We start from the raw sequence: 14,798 nt of genomic DNA, 5'->3' as shown, positions 1-14,798 counted from the left end.
AAAGTTTTTCATAATACTCACCTTTGGAAGGCCAGGCTTGGACTTGAAATTTTTGTTTCTCCTATACAGATAAATCATTACATTTGAAAAATAAGAAACTATTAGAAAAAATGACTGTACACATGAATAATTTCCAGTCTCTACTAAAATAATATATTATATATCCATTTCCAAGATATAAGTCCTTTATATGAACACACTGACTGATTCAACTAAGCAGCACCTTTGGTAATGAAAAATAAGCAAGGAAAAGAGAACGAGAAAAGAAATGCCTGCTCTGTGATACTGGTATAAACAGATTTAAGCCTGATAATCAGTAATGTAAAGTTGTACATTTAAAACTAAAATTCTGTCTTCTTTTGGACATTAATAAAGTTCCATTTTCTTATATCTATAGAGACTTTGTTTCTGTCATTTTAAGACTTTATTTATTTTTTGAAGAATATATATATTATTTATTTATTTGACAGACAGAGATCACAAGTAGGCAGAGAGGCAGGTAGAGGGGGACGGGGAAGCAGGCTCCCTGCCAAGCAGAGAGCCCGATGCGGGGCTCGATCCCAGGACCCTGGAATCATGACAGGAGCTGAAGGCAGAGGTTTTAACCCACTGAGCCACCCAGGCGCCCCCATTTTAAGACTTTAAATAGATGCCTAATTTCATGGATTTTTTATAATATACTTTTTTTAAAAAAAAAACTTATGACTTTCCCCTTTTAGAAATCAAAAATTCTTGGGACACCTCAGTGGCTCAGCTGACATTCAAGTGTCTGCCTTTGGCTCAGGTCATGATTCCAAGGTGCTGGGATCAGGCCCACATCGGGCTCCCTGCTCAGCAGAGAATCTGCTTCTCTCTCTGCCTGCCACTCCCACTGCTTGTGCAATCTCTCTCTAACAAATAAATAAAATCTTTTTAAAAAACTGAAAATTCTCTTTTTTCCTTCTTTATAATTCAATATTATATTTACATCAAGATTATTTTTTTAACAGATAAAGAAAAGAAATAATGCCCAAGGCTTACGAACATGAACTGGGGAGTCAGAAAGGCCTGAGCTTGAATCTAAAGTCTACCTAAATCTAAATCCCACTTGGGTAGAATTTTTAACTTCTCTAAGTCTCAGTTTCATCAATGTGATAATGGAAAATAATGTAGAATGTAATAATGTAAAATGAGGATGATAATACCACCAACCTCTTAAAATTGTTGTGAGGATTAAATGAGTTAATTTACAGGTCTGTAGTATAGCAAGACTTAAACTGATAGCACTGATAAGCATTGACTTAGGGATTAAAGAATCCAATTTAGTCATACATCTACCTAGCTAGTGGCCCAAAAATACTGTCTGAAATATGTGGATACAGGGAGCTAATAACTTTTTACTAGTCCACCCTGCATAGTTATATTTATGTCTTCAAACCAATCTTATACTCAGGGAATGAAGAATGGCAGGCTGGATAAAGGTAATGTATCACTATACATGCTCCCAGTCACCATTTTTTTTTCATGGTTCTTTCTAGTTTATTGTTTGGTAGAAAGACAGGCTCTTGAATTTTATATAAACATTTCACAAAGTGCTTCTTTTAAGTTACAAAAAGTCAAAGCCAATTTTTTTTGAGATGGTGCCCTAAATCTGACATTCAAGTCATCATAATAGAAACAGGGCTATTGTACCTAACATTCTGGAAGGCCCAGTCACCATTTTATACAGGATTTTACTGCCCAGTTTCTTAGGATTATCTAAGGGACATTTGTGGTTCAAGACTGGGAATCCTAAAAGGAGCTAAAAGTTTTTTTCTCTATTTGGAGGTAGGGTCTGTCAAAGAATAATAATCATCTCCATGAGTATATCCAACCATGATTCTCCTAGTCAGATGTAAACAAACAAACCACCCACCAGCTTCTTAATGCATGAAATTCATGGCTTTAAATACAACTTTTGGTTCATTTGTTTTGCTCAAAATTCTACTCATGAAAATGATTCACCATTATCCCTCTTATTTTTCAGCCAGAAATTATAAACTAATCATAAAAAGCAATCCACATTTCTGATCAATACTAACATGAGAATTCCATGGGCTCTCTCCAAGAGTTTGCTGCTAGCTGAATTAGCAAATATCCCATCTTTATCAAGCAAAGAGGTGCTACTCGATAGTCTGCTCTGACGAATCCCAGTTCTGCCATTCCATGCAATATCAAATGTATCTCTGTAAAAATCAAATAAGTACAATTTGCTTTAGTTAACTGAGACATATCTAACATTCTCCAAATTGCTTAAATAAGTAAAACCTGAAACTTTAAACAACTAAAGACAAAATTTAGGAAAAAGCTAAACCAGCATAAAATTATATTACAACAGAGATTACCAATCAATTTGAACTAACCTTTTCTATGGATTCTGGTACATTCTAATACAAATGTATATGTAGATGAGCATATAATACAGCTAATATCTTTGAATCTATTAAATTATTTACAATAAGTAAGTAATATAAGGTATTATACATAATGTGATGTTTTTTGTCTTTGTTAGATTTTAGAACTTCCAAAAACTACTGAAGGAATCTACAATCCTAATAGGTTGCTCCATTCTATAGAATATTTAATTTCTTTCTGGAAGGTCACACACTCACTCATTAGTATCTACCAAGGTTACTAAGCATCTTCTTTGGGCTAAGTACTATTCTAGCTGCTGGAGATAGAGGAGTGAACAGATAAAATTATCAGTGATTAAAATATGAAGAATTAATAGGGGGTTTCCAGGTAAAATAGCAAATTGGCCACATATGTGGATTCCTCCAGAAACCTCTGAACATTTAATAAAATAATTTTAAGGGAATAAATACCTAATAATTAAACAATATATAATAAGGGACAACAGTAACACAGTTTTGAAATATGGAAAGCAAATGAATACAGAAAACAATCTTTTTTTTTTTTTTTTTTTTAAAGATTTTGTCAGAGAGAGAGCCCAAGTAGAGGAAGAAGCAGGCTTCCCACCAAGCAAGGAGCCCAATTTAGGACTCAATCCCAGCACCACGGGATCATGACCTGAGAGGAAGGCAGACCCTTCACCAACTGAGCCACCCAGAGGTTCCTATAGAAAGCAATCTTAAACTGGCTGTGGAAGAAGACTGAGAAGCACCCATATTTACAAAACTCCCAGACTCCAGGGCTGCTGGCACCAACTACCTGTGGAAGTGGTAGAAATGTGAGTTAAGAATAAGAGCACTTGTTGAAAGTCAGTTTAAAAGCAGTTAGAACCCCATGTAGCCTGATAACCATTCCTCCTTTATCTAAGCAAGAGGATGAAAGAGAAAGTCCAAGGGCTAGACAGCACCAGGCACAATTATACTTTACAAAAGGATTATACTTTACAAAAGTCAAAGAAAATACTGAAGATAGGGACTCCTGGGTGGCTTAGTTGGTTAAGTGTCTGCCTTAAGAATCTCAGGGTCCTGGGATCGAGTCCCACATCAGGCTCCCTGCTCAGTGGGGAGTCTGCTTCTGCCTCTTTCTGCTGCTCCCCCGCTTGTGCTCTGTTTCTCTTTCTCTGACAAATAAATAAATAAAATCTTTAAAAAAAGAAAATACTGAAAATAGATTGCCAGTCCTATTACCCTACTGGCTCCAGAATGCTGGCAGCTGGGACTATATGCTCCAACAAGAAAATTAAAATAAACTTTTGTGTGGAATCTGACCAATCTAAGAGGAAGATCAAAGATATACTGGTATGTTCCAAACATTAGACATTAGACACCCAATTAATCAGATTCCAATTAGCTTTTTAGTGTTTCTGTATGAATATGAACAGTTGACCACGGTTCACTAGACATCAGAGGAAAGGCCCTATCATGAAACAGAGACAAAAACAATCATGACATAAACAACTTAAAGTATAAAAAGATTTTTTAAAGGTGTCAGTAAGGGGCGCCTGGGTGGGTTAAGGCCTCTGCCTTCGGCTCGGGTCATGATCCCAGGGTCCTGGGATGGAGCCCCGCATCTGGCTTTCCGCTCAGTGCGAAGCCTGCTTCCCTCTCTCTCTCTCTGCCTGCCTCTCTGCCTACTTGTGAGCTCTGTCAAATAAATAAATAAAATCTTTAAAAAGTAAAAAGCTATCAGTAATATTCCTAGAGAAGAAAAAAATATTGCATCTATAAAGATACTATGAAAAATTTAAAAATTGAGAAAACAGAGAAATGAAAATCTCCAAAAAATTAAAAATGTAACACCAATGAAAATTCAAAATATATCCCCTCATTCAAAAATATTTATTGAGCACCAACTAGTACCAATTTTTTTCTAGCATCTTCAAATTACTTAAATTCAAATAGAAGAAAAAAAATAATTGTATGTCGAATAATAGGTGCTAAGGAGCAATTTTAAACATAGAAAAAGAATGATGCCAGGATGCTAGACTTTAACAGGGAAGTCAGGAGAGGCACTATGAGTAACACTCCATTTAAACAGAGATGTGAAGGAGATAAAAAAGCAAATCAAGCAGTTATCTGGAAAAAGAGCACTCTATTCAGAGAGAAGAGCAAACACACAAAGACAGGAAATCTTGTTGATGAATGAGATAGATTAAATAAATCAGTTGGGATGCCTGGGTGGCTCAATCAGTCAAGTGTCTGCTTTTCAGCTCAGGTCGTGATCCTGGAGTCCTGGGATGGAGTCCCACATCAGGCTCCCTACTCAGCAGGGAGTCTGCTTCTTGCTCTGCCTGCTGTTCTTTCTCTCTGACAAATAAATAATAAATCAGGAAGGCTAGAGTGGGATAAACAGAGGAAAAATGGTAGACCAAGTCAGAGACAGAGGAGGAAGTCATGTTAATACACCCTCTAGAAAATTATAGACTTTTTGGTCTTTTTTTTTTTTTTTTTAAAGATTTTATTTATTTATTTGAGAGAGAGCGAGCATGAGCAGCTGGAAGTAGGGGGGAGAAAAGGAGAGGAGGAGCAGGCTCCCTACTGAGCAAGGTGCCAACACACCTGACACAGGGCTCCATCCCAGGACCCCCGGATCATGACCCAAGCCAAAGTCAGACGCCTAAACCACTGGGCAACCCAGGTACCCCAGAATTTTTGGCTTTTAATGGGAATGAGAAAGAATGACAAAGAACTTTCAGGAAAACACTAACATGATTCAGCATGTTTTAAAAGATTTTATTTATTTGACAGAGAGAGAGAGATCACAAGTAGGCAGAGAGGCAGGCAGAGGGGAAGGGGGAAGTAGGCCACCCGCTGAGCAGAGAGCCTGATGTGGTGCTACATCTCAGGACCCTGAGATCATGACCTGAGCTGAAGGCAGAGGCTTAATCCACTGAGCCACCCAGGTGCCCCTGATTCAGCTTTTTTATATTAAAATATATTTTATATTATACATATTTATGTATTCATGTTATTAAAATATTGATCTGGTTGCTATACTGAATACTGTTTGAGGGGCCAAGGACAAAAGTAGGGAGAGTATTTTAGGAGGCTATTACAGTAATCCATACCACAGCAATAGCGGTGGAAGGAATTTGCAACTGTGAGATTGGGGCACCTGGGTGGCTCAGTTGGTTAAGTGACTGCCTTTGGCTCAGGTCATGATCCCAGGGTCCAGGGATCAAGTCCCATATCAGGCTTTCTGCTCAGCGGCGAGTCTGCTTCTCCCTCTGACCTTCCCCCTCTCATGCTCTCTCCTTCATTCTCTCTCTCAAATACAAAAGTAAATAAAATCTTTACAAAAATAAAACAAAACAAAAACAGTGAGATTCTGGATATCATTTTACAGTACAGCCAATTTAACTTGCTGATGGACCAAATGGGGAATGTATGAGAAAGCAGAAATTAAGGATGACTTCAAAATTTTTCACTAATAACAGATTTAGAGATGAAGTAGGAGAGATTATTTCTTATAAATCAAAACAAAGCAAGATGAAAAGTCATAATAAAATAGATGATGTAGACTCAAAACCCAATAAAAGAGTTTCTAGACAGATCCTATAAAACTCTGGTACTTAAGTATAGAGAACAGATGTCACAAACAAAGGCTCAAGAATCAGAAAAAGGGCATCTTTAAAAAAAAAAAAGAACATTATGCTTAATGATAAAAAAAAAAAAAAGAAACCTGCAAGATTTCCCACTAATATTAGGAATAAGATAAGGACGTGACCGCTGGCCACTCTTATTCAACACTACTGGAATTTCTTTTTTTTTTTTTTAATTTTCTTTTATTTTTTCCAGTGTCCCCAAATTCATTGTTTATCACCATACCCAGTGCTCCATGCAATACGTGCCCTCCTTAATATCTACCACAAGGCTCACCCATCCTCCCACCCCTCATCCCTCCAAAACCCTCAGTTTGTTTCTCAGAGTCCACAGTCTCTCATGCTTCGTCTTCCCCTCCAATTTCCCCCAATTCACTTTTCCTTTCCTTCTCCTAATGTCCTTCATGTTATTCCTTATGCTCCACAAGTAAGTGAAACCATATGATAGTTGACTTTATCTGCTTGACTTTTTCACTCAGCATAATCTCCTCCGGTCCTGTCCATGTTGATACAAAAGTTGGGTATTCATCCTTTGTGATGGAGGCATAATACTCCATTGTATATATGGACCATATCTTCTTTATCCATTCATCGGTTGAAGGGCATCTTGGCTCTTTCCACAATTTGGCGATTGTGGCCATTGCTGCAATGAACACTGGAGCACATATGGCCCTTCTTTTCACTACATCTATATCTTTAGGGTAAATAGCCAGTAACACTACTGAAATTTCGAATCAGGACAGTAAGTAAGAAATAAAAAAAAGATATCCAAATTGGAAAAAAAGTAGTAAATTTATATTTATTCACATATGACATGATCTTACACATATGGAATACTTGAAGGAATCCACTAAACAACTATCAAAACTAATAGATTAACCTAAGCAAGGTTTAAAAATTCAATTATATTTCTATATTTTGGGAATGAACAATAGATTATAAAAGCAAAAATCTCACAAAACAGCATGAAAATAATGTAATACTTAGGAGTAAATTTAACAAAAGAAGTGTAAGACTTGTACACTAAGATACTGTTAAAAAAAAATCTCAAATAAGTGAAAAGATATTCTGATAGTACTTTTCAAATTCATCTAAAGATTCAACACAACCTCTAGTAAAAACCCTAGCTGCCTTTTTGCAGAAAATAACAAGATAATCCTTAAGTGCATACGGAAATGCAAAGAACCCAGAACAGCCAAAGCAATGTTGAAAAGAACAAAGCTAGAAGAATTATAGTTCCTGATTTGTACATCTATTAAAAAGTTACAGTACTTAAGACAATATGGTACTGGCATAACGATAGAATAAAGTTGAGAATCCAGAAACTTCTATTTAGGGTCAACTGAGTTCTGATAAAGGCATCAGGATTATTTAACAGGAAAAGGGAGTATCTTCAACAAATGGTGCTGTGGTGACTGGATATCCACATGCAAAAGAAGAAAGCTGGACCTCTCTCAACATATACAAAATCAACTCAAAATCAATCACAGATCTAAATTTAAAACTAAAGCTATAAAACTCTTAGAAGATGAAAACATAAGCAGTAAACCTTTGTGATTTGGCCTAATGATTTCTTAAATATAACAAAACTGTAACAAAAAGAAAAATAAGTAAGTTAGACTTCTTTAAAATTAAAAATTTTACACTTCAAGCAACACCATAAGAAAAGTGAAAGGACAGGGGCACCTGGGTGGCTCTGTGGGTTAAAGCCTTGCCTTGAGCTCGGGTCATGATCCCAGCGTCCGAGGATCGAGCCCCACATCAGGCTCTCTGCTCAGTAGAGAGCCTGCTTTCTCCTCCTCTCTCTCTCTCCTCTCTGCTTGCCTCTCTGCCTACTTGTGATCTCTATCTGTCAAATAAATAAATAAAATTTAAAAAAAAAAAGAAAGAAGAAAAGTGAAAGGACAATTCCCAGACTAAAAGAAAATATTTTCAAGTCCTGTATCTGATAAGGGATCTAGATCTAGAATATATAAATAACTCTTACACCTCAATAATATACTAAGAAAGTAGATTACTCATAAATAAAAAGGAACCAACTATGGATACATTTAATAACCTAACAAATTAAGCACCATGTTCAGTGAAGAGAACTAATCTCAACGTTATGAAGGAGATTACGACACATCACCAGAAATTATGCTACTTTCACATAAGGGAACTAAGAAGAATCAAGGGATATGTGAAGAGTCAGTTCTCTCCCTAATCCCCGAACCCCCTAAGAACAGGAGATAAATTTCCCTTTGTGAAAGTGTTCCCCTCTCCCCCATTAGGAAGCAGAGAGCAACTTTTTAATCATCTGAGATAAGAGAGCAGGAACTGAGACGAGTTTACTTACATAAACCTTACTAAAAAAACCCCTCATCTTTCATCAGTTCCCCCACATATTCCCTAGTTACTTCCCCACATTTTACCATCCCTTAAAGCCCAAACCCTCTTTCCTTTATGAAAAGGGTATATAAGCCCCCAGATGTTAGACCACTTTGGAGTTTCACTTCTTTTCTCTGAATACTCATGCACACAAAATATTAATAAAATTTATATGCTTTTTCTCCTGTTAATGTCTTTTGTAAGTTTAATTCACAGGCCCCCAGCTGCTGAACATAAGAAAAGATTTTCTCCCTAACAGTTTCATCCTACACTATATTTATATAACATTATCAAAATAATAAAACTAGAAAAATGACGAACACAGTAGTGGTTGCTACAGGACAGCACAGAGACACAGGTAAATATAAACAGGCATCATGAATGAACTTTTGTGATGATGAAAGAGTTCTGTATCTTGATTGTGGCATTAGTTACACAAATATACATGGGGATACGATTGCAAAAATCTATTAACACACCTGCAGATTTCTAAAAATGGTGAAAACTGTAGTCTACTTAATATTAATGTGCCAATGTAAATTTCCTGGTTTTGATAATGTACTATCATTACTATGTGAGATGTCACTTAGGGAAGCTAAGTGAAGAGAAGGTACACAAGACTCTATGAATTTTCTCCTTTGTACTACTTTTGAAACTTCGTGCTTCTGAAAAATGGAGAGAAACCATAAAATATTTTCCCATTAGTTCTTTTTAAACTATGCTTTTGGAATAGCCAAGACAGTATCTTTAAAATTTTATATTAACTTTACCTAACTACCTTCTCCACACTCCCCCACCCCCAGCAACCCCCAGTTTGTTTTGTGAGATTAAGCCTCTTATGGTTTGTTTCCCTCCTGATGCCACCTTGTTTCATTTCTTCCTTCCCTACCCCCCAAACCCCCTGCCCTGACTCTCAAATTCCTCATATCAGAGAGATCATATAATAATTGTCTTTTTCTGATTAACTTATTTTGCTTAGCATAATACCCTCTAGTTCCATCCACATTGTCGCAAATGGCAAGAGCTCATTTCTTTTGATGGCTGCATAGTATTCCATTGTATATATAGATATCTAATAATAGATATAGATATCTATATATATAGATATATCTATAGATATATATAGATATCTATAGATATATCTATATATATAGATATAGATATATATAGATATATATAGATATATATAGATATAAAGAGGATGTGATATGTATATATAGATATCTATATATACATATATATATACATATATATATAGATATCTATATATACATATCACATCTTCTTTATCCATGCATCTGTTGATGGACATCTAGGTTCTTTCCATAGTTTTGCTATCGTGGACATTGCTGTTATAAACATTCGGGTGCACGTGCCCCTTCAGATCACTACATTTGTATCTTTTGGGTAAATACCCAGTAGTATGATTGCTGGGTTGTAGGGTAGCTCTATTTTCAACTTTTTGAGGAACCTCCATGCTGTTTTCCAGAGTGCTTGCACCAGCTTGCATTCCCACCAATAGTGTAGAAGAATTCCCCATTTCTCCGTATCCGCTCCAACATCTGTCATTTCCTGACTTGTTAATTTAAGCCATTCTGACTGGTGTGAGGTGGTGTCTCATTGTAGTTCTGATCTGTGCTTCCTTGATACTGAGTGATGTGGAGCACTTTTTCATGTGTCTGTTCGCCATCTGGATGTCTTCTTTGCAGAAATGTCTGTTCATGTCTTCTGCCCATTTCTTGATTGGATCATTTGTTCCTTGGGTGTTGAGTTTAAGCAGTTCTTTATAAATCTTGGATATCAGCTCTTTGTCTGTAGTGTCATTTGTGAATATCTTCTCTCTTTCTATCAGTTGTCTTTTGGTTTTGTTGACTGTTTCCTTTGCTGTGCAAAAGCTTTTTTTTTTTAAATTTAGTTTTCAAATTTCTTTTTATTTTCAGCATAACAGTATTCATTATTTTTGCACCACACCCAGTGCTCCATGTAATCCATGCCCTCTATAATACCCACCACTGGTACCCCAACCTCCCACCCCCCGCCTCTTCAAAATCCTCAGATTGTTTTTCAGAGTCCATAGTCTCTCATGGTTCGCCTCCCCTTCCAATTTCCCCCAACTCCCTTCTCCTCTCTAATTCCTCATGTCCTCCATGCTATTTGTTATGCTCCACAAATAAGTGAAACCATATGATAATTGACTCTCTCTGCTTGACTTATTTCACTCAGTATAATCTCTTCCAGTCCCGTCCATGTTGCTACAAAAGTTAGGTATTCATCCTTTCTGATGGAGGCATAATACTCCATAGTGTATATGGACCACATCTTCCTTATCCATTTGTCCGTTGAAGGGCATCTTGGTTCTTTCCACAATTTGGCGACCATGGCCATTGCTGCTATAAACATTGGGGTACAGATGGCCCTTCTTTTCATTACATCTGTATCTTTGGGGTAAATACCATGGAGTGCAATGGCAGGGTCATAGGGAAGTTCTATTTTTAATTTCTTGAGGAATCTCCACACTGTTCTCCAAAGAGACTGCAGCAACTTGCATTCCCACCAACAGTGGAAGAGGGTTCCCCTTTCTCCACATCCCCTCCAATACATGTTGTTTCCTGTCTTGCTAATTTTGGCCATTCTAACTGGTGTAAGGTGATATCTCAATGTGGTTTTAATTTGAATCTCCCTGAGGGCCAGTGATGATGAACATTTTTTTCATGTGTCTGATAGCCATTTGTATGTCTTGATTGGAGAATTGTCTGTTCATATCTTCTGCCCATTTTTTGATATGATTGTCTGTTTTGTGTGTGTTGAGTTTGAGAAGTTCTTTATAGATCCTGGATATCACCCTTTTGTCTGTACTGTCATTTGCAAATATCTTCTCCCATTCCGTGGGTTGCCTCTTTGTTTTCTTGACTGTTTTCTTTGCTGTGCAGAAGCTTTTGATTTTGATGAAGTCCCAAAAGTTTATTTTGGCTTTTGTTTCCTTTGCCTTTGGAGACATATCTTGAAAGAAGTTGCTGTGGCTGCTATCGAAGAGATTACTGCCTAAGTTCTCCTCTAGGATTCTGATGGATTCCTGTCTCACGTTGAGGCCTTTTATCCATTTTGAGTTTATCTTTGTGTACGGTGTAAGAGAATGGTTTGATCTTGATGAAATCCCAATAGTTCATTTTTGTCCTTGCTTCCCTTGCCTTTGGCGATGCTTCTAGCTGCGGCTGAGGTCAAAGAGGTTGTGTCACAGCCCCTTTGTAAAATAGTTTGGCAATTTCTCAAAATGTTAAACAAAACACAGAGATTTAGCCCAGAAATTTCATCCCTAAGTATTACTCAAAAGAATGGAAAACATATATCCATACAAACACTTGTACATGAATGTTCAGTGCAGCATTATTCTTAATAGCCAAAAGGAGGAACCTGAGTGTTTAAATAACCACACAATGGAATGTTCTTCTCCTATTAAAATGGAATGAAATACTTGTACATGCTACAATGTGGATTATACTTGAAAATATCATGCTTAATGAAAAAAGTATCACACAAAAGGCCACATATTTTAAGATACTATTTATGCTAAATTTCCAGAACAGGCATATCTGTAGAGACCAAAAGTATATTAGTATTTCCCTAAAATTGGCAAGAATATGAGGAATGGAGAGAAACTACTTAGTAGGAAGTTTCTTTCTGCAGTGATTAAAATGTTCTAACTTAGATTTGGGAATGATTATCCAACTCTTGAATACACCAAACACCACTCAACTATATATTTTAACTGACTGAAACTTTGTGGTATGTGAATTACATCTCAATAAAGCAATTTAAAACAAGGACTCAGAAATCAGCAAGTCAGAACTAAAATGCAATGTAGCAATTCTTCAAAATTCTGAAGAAAAATTATTTCTGACCAAGAGTTCTATATACAGGCAAATTACCAATCGAGTGTGAGGTTAGAATAAAAGCATGTTTAGTCATGAAGGAACCAAAATATTTTCCTCTCAGCTATCTGTTTAAAATCAGAAGAAATTCAGCCAAATGACAAATACAGCTTGGGGCTGAAATGGTGATAAATATTAGAAAATTTTAGAGGAAGGGCGCCTGGGTGGCTCAGTGGGTTAAGCCCCTGCCTTCGGCTCAGGTCATGATCTCAGGGTCCTGGGATCGAGTCCCGCATCGGGCTCTCTGCTCAGCAGAGAGCCTGCTTCTCTCTCTCTCTCTCTGCCTGCCTCTCCATCTACTTGTGATTTCTCTCTGTCAAATAAATAAATAAAATCTTTAAAAAAAAAAAAAAAAAAAAAAAAAAAAAAAAAAAAAAAAAATTTTAGAGGAAAATCTGGCTAAAGGATTTGGGGTTAGGGATGAATTTTTAAAACAAGCTGTAATATGGACAAATCAGAGACAAAAAAATATATTTAACTACATTAAATTTAAGAATTTTTGTTCTCCACAATGCACCATTAAATAAAGTGAAAGATAAGCTACAAACTGGGAGAATACATTTGAAACATACAACTGAAATGGGACCAGTACACAAAACTTATAAAGAATACTTTTTAAAGAAAAGATGTGGGCAAACAAACAGCATTTCAAAATACAGAAATGGCCATAAAATATCTAAAAATTTTTCAACATCATTAATAAGCATGGAAAAGCAAATTATAAGATACCATTTCATAACCATCAGATTATCAAAAGTTAAGAAGTCTGACAATCAGTTGTGCTGGCAAGGAATAAAGCAAAGGGAACTTTCAGCTGTCACTATTAGTGTACATTAGTACAACTACCTTGGAAAACAACTAGGGATTATCTTACGAAACTAACATGAACATACCCTACTGAACTAACAGTCCTACTACTAAGTACATATCCCAGAGATGTAATAATAGGTGAACTAGAAGATTGATAGGAGCATGTTTAAAGAAGCACTTCTTTAATTACTTAAAGAAGTAATTGTGAAAGAACCACCCACATATCCATTGAGGGACAAATCTATTATGGTACATTAATGCTATGTAATTATTTTATTGTGATTAACAAACACATAATGGGGCTCCTGGGTGGTTCAGTTGGATAAGTGTCTGACTCCGGGTCCTGGGATCAAGCCCTAGGTCTGCTCCATGCTTCATGGGGAGTCTGCTTGTCCCTCTTGCTCTTCCCTTCCCACAGCTAGTATTCCCTGTCTCTCCAAAAAAAAATAAATAAAAATCTTTAAAAAAAAAATACATAACCTAAAACTTACCATTTTTCTTTTTATTGAGAAATAATTGACACATAACATTTTATTAGTTTCAGGTATACAAAAGAACATCTATTTATATATACTGCAAAATGTCACCAGAATAAGTGTAGTTACTATCTATCACCAAACACAGTTACAAATTTTTGTTCTGTGATGTTTTGATCTGTTCTGTGATGTTCTTTTAAGATCTACTCCCTTAGCAACTTTCAAATATATAATATCGTATTAGTAACAATGGTAACTATACTACACATTACTTCCCCAGGACTCATTTATCTCAGAACTGGGAATTTGTATCTTTTAACCACCTTCACCCATTTTGCCCATACCCTACCCTAGTTTTGGGCACCACCAATCCATTCTCTGTCCACTTTATTATTTTTAATATACACCAAGTATACTGGCATTGAGTACATTCACTGCTCTGCAACCATTTCCACTATCCATCTCCAGTGTTAGCCAAACTGAAACTTTGTATTCATTAAACAGTAACTCCCCATTCCTCCATTGCACATAATATTATGCAGCAACTAAAAAGAATAATCAACATGCCACAAGATGGATGACTCTTAGATGAATATTGTTGAAGGGGAAAAAAAGTCATAGAAGACAGCAGACTATATACTGATATTTCTATAAAACTCAAGAACTGGAAAAGCCAAACTGCTTACATTTACTGTAAAAACTTTTTTTAAGTGCACAGTAATGATAAACATAAAATTCTGGGTAGCAGTTACCTAAGGGTAGAGGGGAGGGAGAAATCAGAAAGTAATATCAAATCAAAAAGGTGGTTGCAATAATAGTAAAATCTTCTGGTGCTGAACGTCGATAGTAGGTTTATTTTGTTGGTATGCTTCCTAATGTTCATGTGTCTTTTGCATATTCTCATATCAGATGCTATATTAATGCATAAAGATTGAATAGGAGCTTCCTGCTAAATATGTTTATCAAACATATTATGTGCTATTTCAAATCCCCTCAGTCTTACCTCTTACTATAGCTAATGCTGCTGCAAACAGTTGACTAGTTACACACATTTAGTCCAGTTTCAGTGATACTACTTATAAAAGCATCAAGGAACAAAAACAAACTAGGCTTGATTTTCTTCATATTTTTTAGCCCACAAAAGTATTAATGAAAATTCCAATTATTTCTTCTGTAATTCCT

The 14,798-nt window shown here is 36.2% G+C and overlaps 1 protein-coding gene across 9 annotated transcripts in view; it reads right to left on the bottom strand.

Moving 5' to 3' along the window:
* The window catches only part of MYO9A (myosin IXA), a 283,468-nt gene that overhangs the window by 124,300 nt on the left and 144,370 nt on the right, over positions 1-14,798 (bottom strand). For all 9 annotated transcript variants that reach the window (XM_045070457.1, XM_045070456.1, XM_045070459.1 and 6 more), the window contains 2 exons: positions 2,061-2,204; positions 22-61 (listed from right to left, as the gene is read on the bottom strand). In XM_045070457.1, the coding sequence (XP_044926392.1) occupies positions 22-61; positions 2,061-2,204 (184 nt within the window). The remainder of the gene's footprint in view (positions 1-21; positions 62-2,060; positions 2,205-14,798) is intronic.

This window comes from Mustela putorius, unplaced genomic scaffold (genome assembly GCF_011764305.1).
Source record: "Mustela putorius furo isolate JIRA1106 unplaced genomic scaffold, ASM1176430v1.1 tig00003972_pilon_pilon_pilon, whole genome shotgun sequence".
Taxonomy (NCBI): Eukaryota; Metazoa; Chordata; class Mammalia; order Carnivora; family Mustelidae; genus Mustela; species Mustela putorius.
This window is presented reverse-complemented; position numbering and strand designations above follow the sequence as displayed.